This window comes from Sesamum indicum, linkage group LG5 (genome assembly GCF_000512975.1).
Source record: "Sesamum indicum cultivar Zhongzhi No. 13 linkage group LG5, S_indicum_v1.0, whole genome shotgun sequence".
Lineage (NCBI taxonomy): Eukaryota > Viridiplantae > Streptophyta > Magnoliopsida > Lamiales > Pedaliaceae > Sesamum > Sesamum indicum.
The window spans coordinates 2,615,977-2,638,677 of NC_026149.1; the positions used below are offsets into that span (position 1 = coordinate 2,615,977).

The following is a 22,701-nucleotide window of genomic DNA, read 5'->3' on the forward strand; positions in this document are numbered from 1 at the left end:
GGATAAATTGTGTTTGTTTGTGAAGCTGAACTTTAATTGACGAGTGCTTGGGTGTTCCATCACGGCGGGGAGTGGACGGTCCGGGCGTCGGAATGGGCGGCCGCTTATCGGAATGGGTCCTCTTCAATGGTCCGGAAGGGGTGCTGGGCGGAGTTGGTGGCGGCGGCGGCGGAGCCACATTTGATTCATTTTCAGCGTTCTGCAATCATTTAGTTAATTAAATTAAAATCGTGGTTATAGTTTTGGAATGATAAAAGTGAAAAGTCGAGAAAGCGACTTTAGGCCTATCAGAATTAGTAGAGAAAAGTGACAAGTAATTTTGCAGACTTTTGCTTAGTGTCAAAAGATTTGTGGGATAATGAAGTGATGTTCAATTGATAAACCAATGGGCCAAATTTGGCCCTAACATAACTTTTTATTTTTTAAATAAATCGAGCCTTCAATCAATACATTAATATCAATCAAATAATAAACTATTACAAAAATAAATAAAAAATTTTAATATTATTAAATAAAATATTATATATATTAATAAGGTAGAACAATCCTACAGCATCAATTCTCTGTGGAACTGGAATTCTGGAAAATGTCTAAAATTAGGCAATTGGGTAGCAATAGAGTTGAGTATAAACTTCTACCACTTGGAAAATGTGGATGCAATCTAACAAAGAATTTCTGTGGTCCCTAAAGGTTTTTTTCCTTATTTACAAAACGATCCAGTGGTTTCAGCTTCATTCAACACATGTCTTCGAAACAGCTAGTTTAATGTACCTACAGATAAACTTTCGTTATCAGTACAAAATTGTATCGTAATTATCTAATTAAAAGTGATTTGTATTTACCAGTCGGACCAAAAAGCGATCTCTAAGGTACATATATAGATATAAAGCATTTAAAAATATCAATAATTTTCAGGAATTGTTTAAAACGGTGTCTTGCTCTCTTAAAAGGCGTTAAGCTAAATTCATTAAAATATTTTACAAACTGCTGCATCTTATAAGATTTTCTGAAGCTTATAAAATGTAAGATTTTATTTCAAAAAATAAATTCTTAATAGATGAAATAAAGTCCTCAAAGTTTTAAGATTTTAGTAACAACATTTTCTTTTAACTAATAAGATTGATATTGAATGGGCTTTTGTTACAATTATGAAAATAAGATAGGACTTCCTTACTTTTTTTTTAAAAAAAAAAAGTAATTAAGAGTTCTTAATATCTTATTTTTAAATCTTATAAGTTTATTATTTGAAAATTTTTCTGAACACTTTTCAATATCTTATAAAATTTTAATAACAAAGTTTCTTAAAAACATTTAATTAGATGTTTTTCATAATGACATCACGAGAACATATATATTATCAAATTAATTTATTTAAATTATTTCATAAGCTCCCAATCAATAAAATAAAAAACGTTCAAACAGGTGCAAATTAAGTTCAATTGAAATTTAAATAGTGATCTTAACTCTGTTTAAATGGTAACCTAGTATTAATCAATTATTAAAATAAAAAAACACATATTTTAACTTTAGGATAATCTTTTATCCCGATTGAACATACTTCCAACATTCATTTGACGATCTTTTTTTAAAAATATCGAATTCAAACAAATGTCATCTACACTCCATATATCAGTTGTGCTTAACTAATTTCAAATTCTTACTTTTTTTTGTAATTCTTGAAATTATCAAGTTATGCCTACATCAATTTATCAGAAATTTAATTTAAAGTTGTCACTAAAAAAAATAAAAAATAACAACAATTTTTTTTTAAGCATCAAAATGAACACAACTTTTTTAGTTATAAAGCATCAAAGTTTACAAAGTCAACAATTTTAAGTTAACGTACAAACATGCATTTCGGGGTATACATGGACATCTTAAAGGTTCATTTTCATCCATACTCAAAATATTTATTTCAACGAACATATTTTCAAGTCTGTAAGACCTAACGCAAAAACATTAGATTCAAATTTAGGTAATAACTATCATAATGGGTTTGACTTTAAGTATCATATCCACCTATCGACGAGTCTTATTAGCATGCATAAGTACGTCATTAAGACGCTCGTACATCCAATGCGATAATTAAAAAAGAAAGATTTGTGTGAAAAAAGGAGAAGAAAGGTGAGAAACCTGATCAGCAGGTGGGATTGGCGCTGCAACCCTTGCAGATTGGGAAAGCAAAAGATGGAAGAGCTGAGCAGCCTTCTTGGAACCCACTTCTGCGCTGTAACGCCAATAATCAGAGACCAAATCCCAGGCTCTTTGCTTAACTTCCAGCAGACCCCTATCTATGTCTGTCTCATATCTTGACACGTACGGCTGCAACAACGTGTTATAAACAAACCCAGTTCCCTGCATGCATGCACGCACTATTTATATCAAAATCCATATATATATCTATAAAATTATTTATTTAACTTCTGATCTTGTGAGAAAATGAAAGCTCTGTGTGATGTGTGTTAATATTTAACCTGTAAGCTTGGATGCCATAAGCAGATAAAGAGGGCCAATTTTATCTCTCGGTACATGGGAAACCTGCAGAATACATACGTGGAATATTAATTCAAATTATTTAAAAACGTATATGTATTGGAGAATTAAATGTTGATTACTGGTTCAGTACAACGACATATATACGTACGTACCATGAAATTAATAAATCAATGAAGCTCTCAATAACTGTTACTACTGCTATAATTATCCTGCAAATACAGAATATAATACGGAATTAATCTCAATCATGAATATTACATATATATATATATATATATGCATGTACTCTTGTTACGATGACGTCTATAGATAAATGATACTAAGAGGGTGTCTTTTTGAATTTTACTAGTCTGATTAAGAAGTGTAGTTTTCATTAAACTGGTTGTAAAATTAAGAAAATTGCCCCATCTTGTAATGGAATCGACCATAGGTTTGCAAAATGGGCATTCAGGGCCAATTGGGATGGTCAAGTTATATCCCATCTTTTCCTTTGACTGTTCCTATTTGCTATATATAAAACTTATGATATTTACATCCAGACAAAAAAATGTATAATTCTAAAAAGATCTTTTAAATAAATTTGATCGATCAGTCATATGCAAGCCAATCATCTTCTTGAACCAAAAAAATCACACACACATACACATATATATAGGGTTAAATGCAAATTGCTCCCAATATATATATGGAAAACAGGCATGTTTGTGAAAGATTATTGTCAGCTTACCAATATTGACACCAAAACCTGAGCTCTTTAATGTCAACCTTGTTTTTCTCTATTGTTTTGTAACATTTATATGCTGGATATGCATATCCAAAAGCCAATCTGCCAAAATCCAATCATTTAATTTCAAGAAAAATTTAAACATTCAAATAATGTGAGCAAATGAATATATATGAACTGATGATGAATTCATTACATACATTAAACTCCTGGAGACGAGATCTTGAATCATCTTTCAGTCTTTATTAATTTCCCCGCCGGCTGTCTGAACAAAATCACAGAATATCATTTCATCGACGTGAAATTAAAATGATCATCATCAGAAACTGTTAATCTAATGAGAATATGATCGAAGACATGATGAATTATAAATCAAGAAATGAAGATTGCTGTTTTTGATCATTACCTTTTTTTTTGGGTGGGTGGGGGTGGGGGGGCTCCTGAGAAATTAGATGAAAATCTCAGAAACCAGAGGACGGCAGGGAAAAAGAGGGGGGATGTGATGAGTTGCCCAATTAAGAACGTGCGGGGATGTTCTTATATGTGTTGGTGGGCATTGTGTAATAATGTGTATGTATAGAGAGAGAAAGTAAGGTTGAATCAAGTGTCAAGATCGAAACTTGGACGAGAGAGAAAATGGAGGGATTTCTTGACATGATTCTTACACGTAGTTCCAGAACTGAAGTGGGTTTCTTGGGATTCTTCCATTTAACGGGTTTGCCGTTTGGCAGTTATTTGTTCTGGTAAGGCCCGTTTTTGTCTTCTTACTGTCGTGGGCAGGGGCATTCTTGTCTATGATTTTACCTTAAAATTGGTGAACATTCGGCTGTCTGAATGAACCCATTTGTATAAGCCTCGTCAACCCAATTCCCACATATCAATTCGGACTCTTTTTTTTTTTGTTTTTGAGTGTGTGTGTTTGTGTTTGTGGTGAGTATAAATAGAGGAAAAAATTATTAGCATCAAAACCCTTAATGGGACTGATCGTAGGGCGTTCCATATTTTGAATTTGTAGGTCAAATTCATTGATGTAATTTCATGTGAAATGGACCAAAATGACTATACATAATTAATTTGATAAAAGAAGCTTTTTTTTTTTTAAATAAAAAATTGTGGACTGACCGTGGTGCCATTTACTTTTCTAACAATTTCAATTTCACCCTACTTTACTAATTTTTTTTTTTTGCATTTTTTTAATAAATTCCCCATCAAATTGGGTGGTCTAATAGATGTTTGTGGTACTTGTAAATATATGGCCCATGACCAATTATTTTTTGGAAGGCCCGAACCCAAACTCCACTGAAAGGCCCTTATATCACCAAGGTCCATGAACCGGCCCAATCTATCTATTTATACCCGACCCGGTTAGTGTATTTATCCCTCAACCACTAAGCCTAAAATCATTTCTCATCTCTTTCCTCTCTCACTCTTAAAAATCGATTGTTTTCTCCCTTTCTCTCAAAAAGCCGCGACTGTTCTTCCCTCTCTTCAATGTCATCCTAGGCTTCTCCCTTCTCTCAATCTTCGACAATGGCTTCCCAATATTTTTTGGGAACACCCAAATCTGCCTCCTTTACTCTCTCTTATCTCTATAAATGCTCCCTCCCCTTCTCGTCTCAATAACCCGTGTAGAAAGAAAAAGCTATCTTTGAACAAACTTGGTGTTCTTGAAACTTTAGTGGTCGATCATTGTGTTCGGTTCTTAGTGAACTTGAGGTGTTTTCTCTTGGTGAGAAGAAGGAGCAACCGTGGTGGTTTGAGGTTGCCGGCCTTTCTCTCGTGGTCGTGTGATTTATGACTTTCTTATAACTGTTGTTTATATTTTCTGTACATTTATCATTATATTGTTGTAAATCTTGGGTTGTATAATTTATGGGTTCAAAACCTCTAAATTTGTAATAGTTGAGTTAGGGATTTACGAGCTTCCGCTGAAGAATTTATACCCAACAATACTTCTTTGGAAATAACTTGAAATCAACACGGGATTTGAGGTGTCAAAATTCGAAGCGCTGGGTCAGTCGATCAAATTGGCCCAGTCTAATGAAAAGTAATGTGGATCCTATATTTTGAATGGGTATTTCCTAACTTATCAAGGGGTAATGAGTGCACCAAATAATCTCTCACATGAGCGGTGAAGTGAAGAATTATAATAAAAAAGTCGTGAGTTTAATGTCTATGAATGTAGATATTTAATCCATTTTTAATAGTAGCATTTGTATGTTTTGAAGTTATTGATTGATTTAAAAATATTGTTGTATTGCATACTAAATATTGTAATAGTATAGATTTAATTGTATTTATTGCACGTATATTGAAGGTAGCAAAACAATGACTCTAAATATAGGGGTGACAAAAAGTATCCTAAAATATATATATATATATATATATTTATTTGCAATTGTAGGACTCCAGCCCTAGAATTTTTAAAAGTTGTCGAAACTTGCTTGTGTGGATAAAAAATAGGATTTTTATTTTGGAACTTTTGATGACTGAATTTTTTAAAAAATCAACTGGAACCCAAACATTTAAGTGGAAAAAAATCCTGTCATATAAGCAATGATATGAAAAAAAATAAAATACTTTTTATTTGGATATTTTATTAATTGAATAGTTTTTAATATTTCTTTTGCCGCATATTACATGAAAAAAAGTGTCAAATTGCATAAAAATAAAATGTTATTTATATTACATACTAATTATCGTGGCACGATATCTTTGAGTGTGTATACATAACTTTTAAAATATATCATAAATTTAAAAATATATATACCTAAAATTATAAAACATTAGATTATAATATTATAAAAAAATTAAATTATAAAAATAAAAACAATACAAATTTAATTAAAAAAAACTTACCCATACCCCCCTCTCCCACTCCTCTGCCTCTTGCCCCCATCCTGCCTCCATGCCGTCGTCCCAGAGGGCGGCGAGGCGCGCCACATCGCCTCCCCTCTCTTGGGAACAATTGCATCACGAGGATGGGAAGGGATTGGGTAAGTGGGTGGCTCGGGTGAGAGGGGTTGGTGTTTGATCTTTTATTTTAATTTATAATATAAAATAATAATTTTATTTTATTATTATACACATAATATAAAATCTCAAATTAATTTTATATAATTTTACTTTTTTTTCATGTAAGTGCGTAGTTGGCACATAAGAAATTAAAAAAATGCTTAATCAGCAAAAATTCCAAAAAGAAAATCATAATTTTTATCCACGTAAGTAAATTCCTGCCACTTCTAAAATTCAGAGGTCGGAGTCCTGCAATTGTAAAAAAAAAAAAAATTTTGGATTACTTTTGCCACCCTATATTTAGATTTCTTATTTTGTCAATCCTAATATATGGAGCAATAAATACAATTAAGCCTAATAGTTTATGTATTAGTTAATTTTTGAGTAATTTAAACTACTTTATACATATCACCTACTAATTTCTATCAAGTTCCATAGTTCATCAAGAAACGTTTTTTAATTCAGATAGCCAGTTTGACTGAACTCAGCTACTAAAAGCGCGTACTGCCTATCAAATTGCATCTCAGTCAACTGAAATTCAATGCCAAATGGTACTTCGATTGCCACGAACACGAGTGGCTGCCCAAATATTCGACGATTCCAATGCTCCTGAGCCTTCTCACTCCCATTACAAGAACTGTGTCTACCAGCTCCAGGTACCCTTTTCACAGAAGACTGAAAGGCCCCAGCTTGAAGTTTTTACCGTTCTGTAAATTCCATTTATGCAGAACCCAGTTCGTTTTTTTCTCAATAATTCGTATTTCATCTCTGTTCGTGATCCATTGCAGGAGATTTTTCTTGGCGAGGCGTGTAAACCCGCAGATGGGTAGTGAAAGCTTAAGTTTGATTAAGAAAAGGAAGCATGCCAATTTTCGGGTTATCAATGTTTCTGGGTATTTCCAAGAACCTTGGTTGCTTGTAATTCTTGTTAGCTATTATCACGAAATCTTGTGTTCTTGATCCTTTATGCATTTGCGTCAGATTTAAGACGGATTTGATGGAGATTCCCAGCCACGACCCTGCATTACATGTCTTGTTCATTCCTGGAAATCCTGGTATTTTTCATCAGTTTATGTTTATGTTGTGTTGTCTGAGAGTGTGTTTAGATACCAAAAGGTTCTTGAAGGCCAGTGAGACTGGTTGTCTGACAGGTGTTATCTCATTTTACACTGATTTCTTGGAGTTACTGTACGAGTCACTGGGAGGGACAGCATCGGTCACAGGCAAGTAAAAGTTGGAAACTTTTTATGTTCTTGCAGTTTCTGTTGGGATTTTTGGTCTATAAAATTGGAAGTCATGATTTTGCACATGATGCTGATTGCTTCCTTCTTGTTCTTGATGAAGCTATTGGCCATATATCCCACTCGGAAAAGGTACCGATCTTATACCATTTCAGAAACTAAGTGGCAATTGTGATTTAGTATTCAAAATCAATTGTTTAATATTTGTGTTTTCAATAGGTAGTTCAACAGTACTGCTCTGAGCCATGAACCATGAGTAATAAACTCTTGACCTTGAATAATAACTGGTTACTGACATGGATGTATTGTTTTTCTCACCAGAACTGGGAGTCTGGGAGGTTGTTTTCACTACAAGAGCAAATTGATCATAAGGTAAAATTCTCTTGCATTATAAGTTCAGTGGACAGGGCACGGTAGAGGAGGTTTAGCTTGTGAATTAGTTTATTATGATAAGAACCCATATGTTTAAAAGTGTACCAGCACTTTGTATTTTGAGTTGATGACTTTCTAAAAGGTTATGAATACCTGATTGCTAAATGATTGAATTTGAAGTTCTTTTCATCTTGTTTGTGTATGAAACTATTTGGGATGGAGGGCGTCTTGGTTGGTTTTATATTTTGTACCAATAGTAACATACTAAGGTGTTATAATTACGAAATAGAAGAAAAGAGAGGTTACCTTACCTGTGAAAAAAGATACATAGCTAAACAAAGAACTCATGAACAAATGCAAATGCTAAACCATTATCTATGTAACCTATTGCCTAACATCTTTATGTGCATATCCATCTTTTTCTTTTCCCTCTTTTTCCTTTTTTTTAAGGGTGGGTGGGGGCAGGACGGGATGGGATGATCATGATAATAGATGTTATGAAATATGGTTTTTGATTTCCTAGAATAAGATTATATTTCTCCTTCTGCTAGTCATTTCTTCCGTGTAGCCTATCTTATCTTCTTTTTTACCTTTTCCAGATAAGCTTCATAGAGCAGGAACTTCAAGATGCTGAAGTTCCTATAGTACTGGTAAACCATGTTTTACGATTTTGCCTTCAGCAAGAGAAATTTCATTTGCATTTTACAGACTACTTCTCCAACTTTTGACAATCATATATCTTCTAAAGCATTTATTAGTTCATATTCCGATCTATGTTCTGTTCATATTTTCTTTTGGGCCATCATAGATGTGTTGGTCAGAGCAGGATTTGGTGCGTGGTGTTTGTGCTGTATTATTCGTTTTTCTGTGGAGAGGAGGGAGGTGGCACATGTGACTCTCTAGTTGTCCTTGATGAATTAAAAGATACTTAGTACTAAGTAGGAGCATAGGGACATGCAATGAGGTTAAGGATCTTTAGTCCATAAATCATAAGGTAAAAGGAAAGAGAACATGAAAAATTGTATGAACTGAATATAGAAGTTCCGAATATAGCTTTAGAGGCATATTTTAATGACACAGCATAAAAAGTTAAATGCTTGGATCACAACTAAACAAAAGAAAGTGAATGTGGTCAGTACGTTTAACCATGTTTGTTGTTATCTTTAAGTTATGCTGTCTGCCCTTTTTACCCTTGACGTTTGATCTTTTAAAACTTGTCTAATTCATATTTCATCCAACTTTTAGGCATGTGTGATGTCGAAACGTTAGATTTTTTTTCGCTATTATGGCATCATTCTATCTTTCAAGTGATTTGATAATGAATTTCATCTGAAGGTCGGCCACTCCATTGGGTCATATATATCTCTTGAAACTTTTAAAAGATCTCAGGAGAAGGTATACATTCATCTTTTTATCAAGTAACATTTTCCTATGCTATAGTTTTTGTTTGAACGTAGTTCCTCCGTCACTTGTTTTCTCTGCTACAGGTTGTATTTTGTATTGGTCTATATCCATTTTTGGCTCTGAACACTGCATCAAAAACACAGGCTTTGATCAGAAGACTTGCAGCGTATAACTCTTCCTTGCAGTGTAGAGCTCTTTCATTTTTTCTTTCTGGTCTTTATCATACATGCTTCCCTTTATTTTTCTTGCTCAGAGAGTACTTGGTTTTCTTGCTTGCGAGCTATCAGTAACTTGCATATGATTTACTTCGGTTCGTCATTGATATAAAGTTGTATTCACCAACTCCACCACCACCATCATTAACGGTGCATTTTTACCATAATTATTTAACATTCTCCATCAAAATTTGCACATTACATTTCTTTAGAGTGATATACCATGGGAATTTGCTGTAGAACTTTTCATGTTGATCGTAATTGCTCACCAATAGTTGCTTATCTCATGAATAAACAAATTATGAAATTTCCTAAAGTTCTCAGAAGAATTGAATCATTATGACAGGTCTCCAGCTCTATGTGCTGCAATCAGTTTCATGGGAGGCGTGTTGGGTATGCTGCCAGCTCCGATTTCTAGAAGACTGGTGAAGAAAACAATCGGGAAATCATGGTCGTCTTCTGCCGTTGAGGTTCTCCGCACCCACGTTCTCCAGGTCAAATTCTGCTCTTTCTAATCAATGGTTTTTACGGTGTATGATGTATTTGTATACTTCTTATATCGATTCATTTCAGTTGCCTTGTTCTCATAAATTCTATTCAAATTTAACCCTTTTTTCAGTATCATACTATTCGGAATATGCTCTTCATGGCAATGACCGAATTTCAGAAGGTAAACTTCTTTTTTGCTCCACATTTAAACTAACTGAAAGAACCAGTATTTACTGCCGTAGCTTCAACCAACTTATATGCTCGATTGACTGCATTTGCTCTGACCCTTAGCAGACTAATTTACTAAAAATTTGTTAGACTTCAAAAGACCGCATACACAGTTTGAGTACACGAAGAATGTTTTCAGTAAACTTCAAAAGATACACACACAGGTATAGTACCACAAGGTTTTCTCCGAGACCTACTGGTGTTTTTAACTTGTGCTCGTTTCTCTTTAGCTGCCAGAAAAAACAGATTCGGATTTCATCAGAGGAAAGAAAAACCAAATTGCTTTTCTGTTTGGCCTTGATGATCACTGGGGTCCTTTGCATATACACGAAGAGGTACTCACTTTTCCTATCCAAGCTTTTAGTTTGGATGTTATTAAGCTTGGTGCTTGTCGTTTTCTTACTCGTGCTAGTTCTGTTTGCAAAATCACAGATCCGCAAGCAGGCACCCGATGCACGTCTAGAGGTTGAACGCGAGGGTCATACTCATTCTTTCTCCTGCACTGAGGCTGGGTCGGTATGGGTTGCTCAGCATGTCTCGAGCTTGATCAAGAGTTACATACAAACCGCGAAAATTTACCAAAGCAGAATGTGATTCCGAAAGATGTGAAAAACTCAAGATTTCTGATGCTCATGAGCCATTCCATATATTATGAATCAGATCATCGTACTTACTACTAGATTTTGTCTATTTCTCTCTTTTATACCTAAATATTATCTCTTCATTTTTATTAGAACCAAATATTCCAATGCATTTAAATTAATATCTTGGCCGCCACAAAAAAGGTGGTTGTCTTGTGCCTTCTCATAGAATAGATCACGACCTCTTCATTCAATTATAAGGAATGAGTTCCATCTATTTTATATATATCGATGAGGTTATAGTGATAAATTACAACTACATGATATATATTTTGTATAATTATAAATAACTTTTTATAATCTGAAAAATAATAAATATTCCCTTAATTTTATTAATCACTAGACATTGTGGCACGCAGTACTTGCGCGGATAACCTTATTAATATTTTTATTTTTATTAAAATTCATAATTGATTTGTTCTAGTACATTAAAGTTTATCATTGTCTTACAACTTCATGTGCAAAAGCTATTGATAACTTTTTTAATGCATTAATTGTCACTAAATCAATATTTAAAACTTTGTACAATATATATGAGTTGGGAAATTAAATAAGTTCTATCGATGGAAGGGCATTTTTTGGAATTTAGAAAATTTGGTGTAAGCGGTATGAGAACTACCCCTTTATACCTACAAGACCTCTTTGCTTTATGATAGTATAGATTATTCTGTTTCATTTGCTTTTGTTAGGTTTTACTTTTGTCCAATTAACTTTGTAGTGAATCGATCAAAATCCCTTTTTAAATTATAAATAATAATTTTTTTAAAAACTTTAAATTATGTTTCTGAATATGATATGGGTCATTTAGTTTACCCATCTTAATTTTTTTAATTAATTATTTTTATTTAAAAAATATTAATAATGATAGTAAGTTTATCTCACCATTTAAGAGAATTATTTTTCATTAAAAAAAATAATTAAAAATTTTTAAATAATAAAAAATATTTATAATTATATCAAATCGTACAGAAATAACCGTAACTTATCTAAAAAGTTATAGTTCAAATCAATAATTTTGCGGTAATAGAAAATTCTATGATTATGTTTAATAAGTTTTGATGTGATAGTCATCTCTCATCTATCTTTAAAGAAAAAGTGTGATTCGGCTTTAGTCAAATTCAAATTATGAAAAATCCCTCTCCAATCCAATTCTCTCTTTCATATATGAAAAATCCAACTAGAACGGCTATTGTCAAATTCAAATTAATTATTTATTAAAATATAATATATTATTATGTGATTAGCATATTATTAAAAAAATGATCAATCACATTACATGTATATTATATTTATTTTTTAATTAATTTGATTAAATTAAATTTGATTTGAGGAAAAATTCTTAGAAAAAAAAACCAGATTCGGTCGAACCAAACCAATTACAAAGTAAGTATGATACACTTGTCATATGATTGGTCATTTTTTCCAGAGATATACATTAATTATATGACAAGTATATTATATTTATCATATAATTGATTCAAATCGAAATTGAGTAAAAATTTCTCAAATATTTGTGAATTGCAATTCGGATTAATACGCACAAAGGGTCCACCGAACCCTCGCTAGGCAGAATTTTATATAAGAGACATCATTATAGCACTTCCACAACCAAACTCGGACAAAAATAAGAACATTGCCCCTCCTACAATGTCCAGCAACAAAAAGAAGTACATTCTCAACACAGCCAGCGTCAACTTAGGATGCAGCAGCAGTTGTACAAGGCCAAGAATCTCCGCCCTCTTCAACCCAAGACTGAGCCACCGCAAACCCCACTCCTCCTCCTCCTCCAGCTCCTGCGACGCCAGCACCACCACTACTTTCTCCTCCGTCGTCGACACGCCGCCTGCCCGCTATTCCTCCGACGCAGACTCGGAAATCAAAAGCCTAAGAGCAGTTCAAGGGTTCGGGAGAATCGGGAGTGAGACCGTGGCGGTGGAGAAAGACTCCGACGACCCTTACATGGATTTCCGCCGCTCCATGCTGCAGATGATTGTGGAGAAAGAGATATACTCGAAAAATGATCTGAAAGAGCTGCTGAACTGTTTCTTGCAGCTGAACTCGCCATACTACCATGGAGTTATTGTTAGAGCTTTTACAGAGATATGGAACGGGGTTTACTCAATCAGGCCTCCTTCGGCCTCTTCGGACATGCATGGGATGTAGATGTCCGGGGACTTAGAAATGTAGAACCTGGAAAGTTTACAGGTCTGATGATCATGTGGTAAGGTATAATAATGTGAAGGGAAAGATCTAGAAGAAGCAATCGATCATTAATTTGATTTTAACACCCTTAATTTCTTGTTGGCCTTTCTTATCTAATGAAAGAAATTACAGAAATGTAATATATTGATGTTGCGCTGTCAGAAATTCTGTTAAGGTTATAATTTCGAAGTACTTGTTCTTTTGTATCTTTTTATTTTATTTCTATGCACAATCTGATATAAATTTTTAAATTTTTTTACCCAAATCAGATTCGATCGAATAGAACTAATAACTGAGCAAGCGTGCCACAGTTGTTATGCGATTGAAAATTATACACCAATCACACAACTAATATAATTTCTTAACATGCAATTGGTTAGTTTTGATGTGTTCCCACTTTGTTAATAATGTAATTAAAACTATGATGTTCCCATTATTTGGTAGTTAAACTTTAGTTGCTAACTATAATGTTGTTAGTTTCTACTATTCAAATTTCAAAGAATCTTATATATTATCATCGTACAAACTGTTGTGACTGGACAAGAGCAAAGTCTTAGATTAATTAGTACCAGATCCATGAAGACCCGTACGTCGCGATTTGAAATATTTAATGAATAAAACTGTAGCAGCAGTTCTTAATGCACTTCAATAATGCAATTAATGTTTGTGCTGCTACTCCACTTGTTTTCTGCTTCTCTTCCAACAGTATCATTACAATTCGATGTGACTGTGTTTTTGTGTGTGTTTACGTAAAACTAATTTCAAAATTTGACCACGTCGTTATTGACCCCAGATTTGGCATCTTTAATCCAACACTGTTCGTGCTTTGTCACAATGTCATTGGTTTCAGCCAGTGATCTGATTAATATTCCTTGTTCATTACATGCATGCAAATTAGGGTTTAATTTCCGGCAGTCAATAGACGATTGTAGTACTCCTATCCATTAATTGTTTGCATGTCGAAATTCAATAGGTTTACTTGCATTTTTTTTATCTCATATTTTGGTCCCATGATTTATAAAAAGATAGATTTTCGCGATGTTTTAGACCAAATTTTTTCCTTGTTGCTGGAATTCTCCCTAGATCGTCAGAAAATTGCAAGTGCCACTCACGTGAGTCACTAAAATGGGGGCAAATACTTTGCCCCGATTTTTATGAGTCATGTGAGTACGTAGCATTTGCCACTTTTTTGCAATCTATGAAGAATTTCAGAAACAAAGGAAAAATCCGGCCAGAATATGTCCTAAAATTGCAAAATAAAAATGTAAAGATTAAATTGTTATTGTCGTAAGTTGCCGAATTAAAATTTCAAAAAATCATAATTATAAGATCAAAAATATAATTAAGCCAGTTCATCTTGCAAGGCCAGACTATGATGAGACCCATAAAAGTATGTTTAAGGTAGTAATAAAATTAGGAAGCTTCATGCAATTCTTAGGCCAATTGGATTTTTTATTTTAATTCTTATTGTAACTTTTATTTTATTTAATAGACATACGTTACCTGCAGTATCAAATCTCGTGTTAAATAAAATCAACGTAATTTTTATATACATGATTTATATATATTAAATAAAATAAAAAATATAATAAAAATCACAAAAACATCCAGTACCATGGGCTAAGTAAACATTAATGTAGTTAAAGTTACAGTACAAGCTCAGTCTTCTTTATTCTTGTACAGCTTAGTGCAAAATGAATCTTGGGGTTTTTGGCTTTTTATAAGTAATTGCTGCTGTTTCTTTGTTGCAATTCAGACAATGATTGCATTCTAATTTGTGTGCATGTAAAGTAGTAACTTCAGTTATTTGTTTTGTCTAGGAATGGGTTTCTTGTTTTAGTTAGGTCATGTTCCTAACGATTTCATTCACTTTGGCTTTAGAAGGAAAGATTTGGCTTTAAGTTAAGTTACTTTTGGCGTATATATATAATTGCTCATAATTATGAAAAGGGAAAAAATGCAACTTACCTCATGTTATACGAAAAAAGAGCAAAAAATTCCCTGTAAAAAATAAAATAGCAAATTGCCCCCTATATTTTGAGAAAAGAAGCAAATTAATTATCCCCCTATCTGAACCATTAATAGGAGATAATTTGCTTCATTTTTTGAACACATGGGTAATTTGCTAATTCTTTTTTCACATATGAGTATTTACTCATTTTACATATCACAGGGGGTAAATTACATTTAACCCTAATGAAAAGTGATTCTGATTAATAAATTAAAGTACGAAACAGTTACACGATAATTTTTCATGTAGTTCACTTAGGATCAGTCCACGAAGTCTTAACCATAACAATTATATTGATGTTTGGATTCTAAGAAAAATTATATTTTACGTTTTATAAGTTAGCTTCTTTATAATTTTGATTTCATACGTTTTGAAGTCGTCACATTGCATCCATAATTTTGAAAAAGAAATATAATTTTAGTCATAAGTCTTTATTCTGTTAATTTTTTTTACAAAAACAACACTTGTATGGCACGAGCTTCGTTAAGTCTTGAGAGGAATAAATTTTGCTTCCTTTAGGAATTTAATGGAATTTCGCCTTCAGACCAAAATTGCAGACTTTTTGATGTTATTGTGAATTTGAAACAATGGAATCAATATCGCAGAAAAATTAACTTATGGAACGTAAAATGCACTTTTTCCTTTGAATAATGAATATAACTCTAAGTATGAATCTTGAGTTCAATTTCTATCTGACGTACATATATGTATAACTAATGTGATGACATATAATTGCATATTTTAAAATACAAAGACGGGGGAGAGAGAGAGAGAGAAAAAACCCTTAAAATTTTCACTCAAAACCACAATTTGGAACAAAATATAATACATAAAAGTGGGAATTTTCCGTTTTTATTCCTTAGTGAAGATGGTCATGGATGGGGACATGTGAAACAATATGGTTGAAATGCAAGAGAGGTTTTGGTAAGAAGACAGGAAAAGAGTATGTCCATGTGAGCTTGTGTTAGAGCACCCTCTTAGTGGGAGACATCTTTTGTTGCCACCAAAGAAACCCTAACTTCCTCTTTAGTGCCCTTAACAGGAAAGTAAAGTCTCACTGTCCTTTTCATCATGGAAAAAAGTTGAAGACATACAAACCTCCCATGGGTCCAATTTCTTACGAATATATTTTCTAATATTTTTATCCATTATAAATAACTTCACTTAATGAACTCTCGATTATTAATTATAATTAGTAATTCTATTGTTTTAAAATGATTGTCTTATTAATTAATAGAGGTCGAGGAGTTCGACCAATCTCCTATCCTCGATCCCATACCAGGAAATGATATGAAATTAATGGAAAATTTTAGTCTGAACCCGATTCAATCGAACTTATAAAAGTCACATGGCAGGTGCAGTACACTAGTTGTGTGATTGTTATACAGTTCGGGAAAAGTGACGAATCACATAGCAAGTGCAATACACTTGTTCTTTGATTGATTTGATTCCATCAAACCTGATTTGAGCCAAGAATTTTCGAAATCAAGATATTGGGATCGATTGACCCAAGTAAAAGTACTCCAATGATCGAGTTGGAAAAGTGATCAAGTGATCGTAAGTAATGCACAAGTTAGTAAATAGTCTATACCGAAATTAATTATGTACAGTTTTAAACAATGTTAAGATATTCGTTAAGCTTGCTCGGACATTTATCGAGTCAAACAAGTTAGGTTATATGAAGTGCTTCAGATAAAAATAACACGTACCCTATCTTATAAGGAGATTTCTTAGTCAATAAAGGGCATGTTGAAAAACTTTTGAGATGTATATATCTATAAATTCATTTGAAACTATTAATCTACTGAATCAGTATTTAATATCTCAATATAACAAAACGAAATTATAAAATAGAGGAAGAAAGGAAAAGAAAGATTCACAAAACTATATTGTGGGTGAAAAGACAAAAGAGAAATCGATAATGCTACTTTATTGAAATGATAGTTTTAAATCACCTTACATTTTTGGGAAATTAGACTTTGGGATCTTATCATGTTGGCTAAAAATTAGACATAACAAGAGATTCTTGATAATCCAAAAACAATAAAATCACAAAACTGAAAAAGAGAGCCCTAATTTGCATAGGGACCACCATCACTTTCTTCTCCCCCCAATTCAAATCAAGTGTTTTGATTTAGGGCATCAAAATGCGAGGCTTAGAGTAAGTTGCAGCCCTTTTGTTGTTGCACCTCTTGTCAAAGAGCAATCCAACTATAAAAAGTCATCCAGTTTATCAACCTGTAAGGGGGACACACAAACCCCATTGCTTCAATCTTGTTCATCATTGGTTTTCAACCAGATGTGATCAGGTGTTCAGATTGGGATCGTATATTTCTACGATACCATGTCTTTTCATCTACTAGTTAATATTAATAAAATTTAGATTTTAATATATGTGTGAATTATTTGTATTCCTTATATGTGTTGGGTAAATAATTATCGCTTCACTAGTACATATTCTTAATGAAATATTTAATATTGAACTACCCAGCAAAATTGGTGAAAATTATGTTTTTAGTTTTATTGGAAAGGAGGTTCACAACACTTTTAGTCCTCTACTTTACGTAATTTTTAAAATAATTTTAAAATTGAGAAAAATCAACACATTTAGTCCTATGCTTTACGAAATTTTTAAAATGATCCCGGAATTGAGAAAAATCGGCACATTTAGTTTCATAAAGTAAAGGACTAAATGTGTCGAGTTTTCTCAATTTGGGTATCATTTTTAAATTTTGTAAAGCAAAGGACTAAATGTGTCAAATTTTCTTAATTTTGAAATTTTTTTGAAAATACAATAAAGCATCAAACCAGAAGTTTGAACCCCTATCTCATAAAACTAAACGTGTAATTTTGCAGGGAAAATTGCATTTTGTCATCCTACAAAATAGAAGGTCTACATTTTTTGTCCTTTACTTTATATAAATTTTAAAATAGTCATAACATTAAATTTTTTCGACAGATTTAGTCCCATGACTAGTTTTGGTAAGAAACATAAACGATAAAATCACGTGGCTGTTATTTTTAGTATTAAATATGAAAAAAAAATTAAAATATCGGTACCAAATGTGTAGGCCCATATATCTTTGGGATGAAAGATAAAAAATTGCATTTTTTATCCCATGTAATAAGGGATCGACATCTTTTGTCCTATTATTGGATTTTCTCCACACGTTAAGCCACAAGGACCACTTTCGATTGAAAATTAAATAAAAATTACATCAATTTAATCCTAAATAACCAAAGTATTTGACCTCAATTCTAATTAATAAAGCATAATTTTCATATGCTAATTAAGGATATAGAATGCAAGCGATTATCTCTGTTGTGGCTGCCAAAAAGAAAATCTGGAGACAGAAATCTAAGTACATGTGATGCAGAATTAAAGTTAGTGAAAGTATTACAGTGGAATCATAGAGACAAAGACGTGCACTAACTTTTTCAGACACTATTATTAGTTGGGCACATCACAAAAATATAAGTAAATGTGTGGAAATTTTGGCATTTTTGGGTCATTTTCCTCCTCAACATTTATATAGACTGAAATAAAGTTGTATCATTCTGTTCAGAATCATGACAGATAGAGGTGTCCAAATCGACCTAAAAGCCTGTCCTTCATAGTTACCTGACGTTGCACTTTGTGGGTTTCTATACGCCTTTTTCTTAATATATCAATCAATTAATAAAAGTATATTACAAGGTACTCTTTTAAAATGTGTTATAATTATAATTTTTTTTAATTATTTAAAAAATTATAAATACTTTTTAAAATTAAAGATCGCATAACAAATACTTTCTACAATGGGCTATCACGAGACGATATTTGTAATTAGATAATTGTTAATTCTAGTGCAATATAATTTCGTATCGTTTCTTATCTTACTAGTCACATATCTGGAGGAATTGAAACTTACCTAAGTTATATTAGACCATTTCTTATGGAACTAGAGAAATTTTAACTCAAATCGAATTTGATCGGACCTGAAACAACTATATGGCAAGTGGAATACAATGTCGTTTGATTGGTGTACAATTCAGGCAAAGTGATCAATTACATTATACACTTGCTTTCTGGCTGACTAGAATTTTTCGTGGAATTAATTTAAGCAAATCTAACAATTTGATACACATGTCAAGTTTTGGGGTAAATTACAAAACCCTTTCATGTAAAGTTTGTCATAATTATAAATATCTCTTTATTATTTGAAAAATTATAGATACCCCTTAAAATTTTAAATACCTTAACAAATATCCCCTTGTCATAACTCATTGTAGGATAGTATTTATTAGAGTATTTATAATTTCAAATGAATATTTGTAATTTTTTTAATAATGAATGAGTATTTATAATTAAAATAAAATTTTAAAAAATTCTTTATAATTTAACCCAAATTTTATAATTAAAGTTAGCTCGAATTAAACTCGTTGTAACGACTCCAACCCGACGCACTCGTGGTACGTGGTTACTATATATAATATGGGATTATTTTCAAATTTCAGACATTATAATTTTATTGAGGAGGTCGCTGACCATGACTGGTGTCTCGGCCCTTAATTGAATTGACATTAATTGCCCGAATCAGACATTCATTAAAAAACCAATTAGTCAGGAATAAGGTTAACATGATCTTAGAGGTCTTGGTTCCAACCCCATTAGGTGCATAAGATGTTGTCTGCTGTATAGCAGGAGTAACTCTACTATATAGTAGGAGTTATTGTTTACTGTAAGACTAGGTGTTATTGAGTAGAATATGATTATTATAATAGTGTTTTTTATATATTGATGTCGACATGAATGATTGTACTTGTAATCGATTTATTTCAATTAATAAATATTCATGCCTCTTACCTTAAGAAAAAAAAAAAAAAACTTTTACAATATTTAACTATGTCAAGATTTTGAGGAAAAATATGATAATTTTATTGGAAATGACAATCTCATTAATGAATAATTCATTACCGCAAAAGACCCGAGTGCATAGGTTATATACACAAGAAAAAGTAGTGCTTTCCTCAATGCATTGACAAGTTAGAGCCTGCAGATTGAAGTCCCATGGGGATTGGTTTTGTTTGAGATCAAGATTTAAATCTTAATGTATTTTATTGTTTTTTTTAATTAAATCTATGTATATGTATGTATTTAGGCTCGTATAAAAAAATATGGGAAAACTCAAAATTCACTACAATTTTAGGTACGTTTTTCACTTTAATTTAAAAAAATTACATGCTATTTTTCAATGAAACATTTTTGTCAAAAAAAAAAATTAATTAAAATGCTTTGTACGACAGTCATTTTATCACTGTAAGAACTTGGATGAATAGCTACAGAAAAATTAATGTTAAAATCAGCATTGAACTAAATAGTAAAAAAAAATTCTACTAAATTTCACCAGAAAAAAAATTACTATTGACTACAATATTAATGAGTATGGCTAAAAGCCTTGGTAAATAACTATTATTAATCACGTTAAATAAAATCAATGCAAAAAACTAACTTTCTACCATGAAAAAATTATTTGCTACAGCTACCTAAGAGCCATTGTGAAAATGTAAAAGTCATGATAACTATTTTAACCACCCTTGCAAAAAACACAATCGATATTCATTGCGTGGTTGTAGTCAATGACTATTTACTATGATTATTTATTATTGATCATGACAATTAGCCACAATTAAATATTATATTTATTGTAGTATTTGTTGCTAATATATATTATTTAATACGAAAAATTTACTTGCTAATGAATTTAGCAACGAAATGTTTAAATATTTTGTTGCTAAATTCATGAGCTGGTAAATTTCTTATATTAAATAATGTATATTAGCAACAAATTCAACAAAAAAAATTTCTTACTAATTAACTCAATGTTGATTTTTTTTTTATTAAGACATTTTTTCGTAGTGCATTTAAATCCACACAATCAAAACAATTCTTCATACTAAATTTCTCTCTCTCTCTCTCTCTCTCTCTCTCTCTCTCTCTCTCTCATTATATATTGTCAAAAACCCAAGTTCTTGAATATTACACTACTACATTGTTTAATGGTTTAATCTTTTCACTATCTCAAGTGTTATTTTATATTAAAAAGAGAAAAGGATTTGCAAAGTACAGAAGCGTTAGAAGGTTCGCTGCTCAGACAAGAATCTTTAAGCTCTGAGATTAATGCCTACTGTCTAATCAAAGTATATGGATATCAACCCAAAAAAACAAAGAAGAAGAAAAGTTTGTAATATAGTTTGTTTGAACATGCAATGTAATAAAAATTTGTTGGATTAGTTCAAGTTTGTGTGTGCTTTGGTGCAGGATGTCACCATGAAATTGCTGCTCTATTACAATTCTTGGGCTTTGGTCCTCTTTTAAGAGGCTATGGGCTTCCCAAATATTGGTCATCCTAAGCTTGTGTTTTCTCATTTTATTATTCATATATAAGTTATTAATGATTTTTCGTGATATAAAAAATTGTGTTTAGGACTGAAAAATAAATAATTTAGTTTTAGATTGATAATTAAAATTTCGCAAAAGCTTGGCTCATTTAGTATTACGAATTGAGTACGTGTTCGACCATTTGAACTCGATCTGTTAATAATCAAATTCGCAAAACATGAAATTCAAGTAACTAATTGGTCTCTGATTTACTAGGCACGACTCAATCGTTTATACTTACAAATTACTTATTGACATGGTCTTCGTATAGATAAAAAAGATCGAACTCACAACCATTTAACTGAAATTGACAACTTGTTATCAATTGAACCAACGAGCATCGACAAAACCCTTATTTTCAGATAAACTGATTAAAGTGACAACTTTTTACCCATTAAACCAACGAGCGCTGACAAAATCCAACCATATTCGCAGTTAAACTGGAAGTGACAATTTCTTACATGTTCAACCAAGGAGGGTCAGCAGAACCCAATTTTGATAGTACCAATCAAACATCTAAAATTCAAACTAAAATGTAACTACAACATATGAATAGGACAGAAGGACCACAAATTTTAATGCAAAAACTCCAGCAACATTCGCCCCCATCTCAAAGCCTTGAGAATAATTTCCCCCTTTTTGTTGTTTTCTCCAATTCTGAGCTGCTAAGCAGACAGAAAAGGACTCCCATCGTTATAGCCAGTGAGGCCTGAAACGATAAGATGTCCTACCCAAAACATGTCCTACAAAACTTTTTTTCTGTTTTTATCTCGGACAAAACAAAACATCTCAACCCACTTTTATAATTGGGATCAATTTCACATTTAATTGTCTGCTGCAAAATAATATTTCATCTCATATTATATTTCCATCGCGTATATAAAATTCACTATGTTTTTACACCTAATATGCATATGTATTCAATACAACACGAGATACACTACCAATTCGTGGTGCCAATACGTTAAATTCTATTACAAAATGGTATATATTATTTCATTTGAGAAAATTATAATTTTAGTCCTGTAAATTAGGGAGAGTGACATTTTTTATTTCGTACGAATTAATTTTGGCAACTGAGTCCTGTAATTTTATAAGTCAATTCGTCCATGATAAAAAATGTCACCTCTATAAATTACAGGACTAAAATTATAAATTTTCTTATTTTATTTCATACTACACTTTATTACATCAATACGTATATATAAGATCCACATCACTTATATATATTTAGAAACGCAC

The 22,701-nt window shown here is 32.1% G+C and overlaps 3 protein-coding genes across 3 annotated transcripts; 2 read left to right on the forward strand and 1 right to left on the reverse strand.

Moving 5' to 3' along the window:
* LOC105161805 (HVA22-like protein j) lies at positions 1,931-6,165 on the reverse strand. Its single transcript, XM_020693890.1, has 6 exons — positions 6,080-6,165; positions 3,242-3,322; positions 2,649-2,705; positions 2,475-2,538; positions 2,134-2,355; positions 1,931-1,945 (listed from the first exon to the last, which is right to left on the reverse strand). Exons 1-6 carry the CDS (start codon positions 6,163-6,165, stop codon positions 1,931-1,933), a joined length of 525 nt encoding a protein of 174 aa, XP_020549549.1.
* LOC105161722 (lipid droplet-associated hydrolase) lies at positions 6,720-10,988 on the forward strand. The gene is made up of 13 exons (XM_011079514.2): positions 6,720-6,891; positions 7,024-7,128; positions 7,217-7,290; positions 7,387-7,458; positions 7,580-7,608; positions 7,798-7,848; positions 8,448-8,498; positions 9,184-9,243; positions 9,336-9,418; positions 9,814-9,961; positions 10,087-10,137; positions 10,415-10,519; positions 10,617-10,988. Exons 1-13 carry the CDS (start codon positions 6,839-6,841, stop codon positions 10,776-10,778), a joined length of 1,044 nt encoding a protein of 347 aa, XP_011077816.1. The 5' UTR covers positions 6,720-6,838; the 3' UTR covers positions 10,779-10,988.
* LOC105161806 (transcription repressor OFP6-like) lies at positions 12,448-13,174 on the forward strand. Its single transcript, XM_011079619.2, has one exon. It carries the CDS (start codon positions 12,473-12,475, stop codon positions 12,986-12,988), a length of 516 nt encoding a protein of 171 aa, XP_011077921.1. The 5' UTR covers positions 12,448-12,472; the 3' UTR covers positions 12,989-13,174.

Bases quoted from the DNA above. Each gene is read 5' to 3' on its own strand.
- LOC105161722 (XM_011079514.2), top strand. From the start codon at position 6,839: ATGCTCCTGAGCCTTCTCACTCCCATTACAAGAACTGTGTCTACCAGC. The intron at 9,962-10,086 runs GTCAAATTCTGC...CCCTTTTTTCAG, and splicing joins TCCGCACCCACGTTCTCCAG to TATCATACTATTCGGAATAT. The intron at 10,138-10,414 runs GTAAACTTCTTT...GTTTCTCTTTAG, and splicing joins CAATGACCGAATTTCAGAAG to CTGCCAGAAAAAACAGATTC.
- LOC105161806 (XM_011079619.2), top strand. From the start codon at position 12,473: ATGTCCAGCAACAAAAAGAAGTACATTCTCAACACAGCCAGCGTCAAC.
- LOC105161805 (XM_020693890.1), bottom strand. From the start codon at position 6,165: ATGTGGCGCGCCTCGCCGCCCTCTGGGACGACGGCATGGAGGCAGGAT. The intron at 2,706-3,241 runs GTTTTGGTGTCA...CTGTATTTGCAG, and splicing joins GTTGACATTAAAGAGCTCAG to GATAATTATAGCAGTAGTAA. The intron at 2,356-2,474 runs GTTAAATATTAA...GCATGCATGCAG, and splicing joins TATGGCATCCAAGCTTACAG to GGAACTGGGTTTGTTTATAA.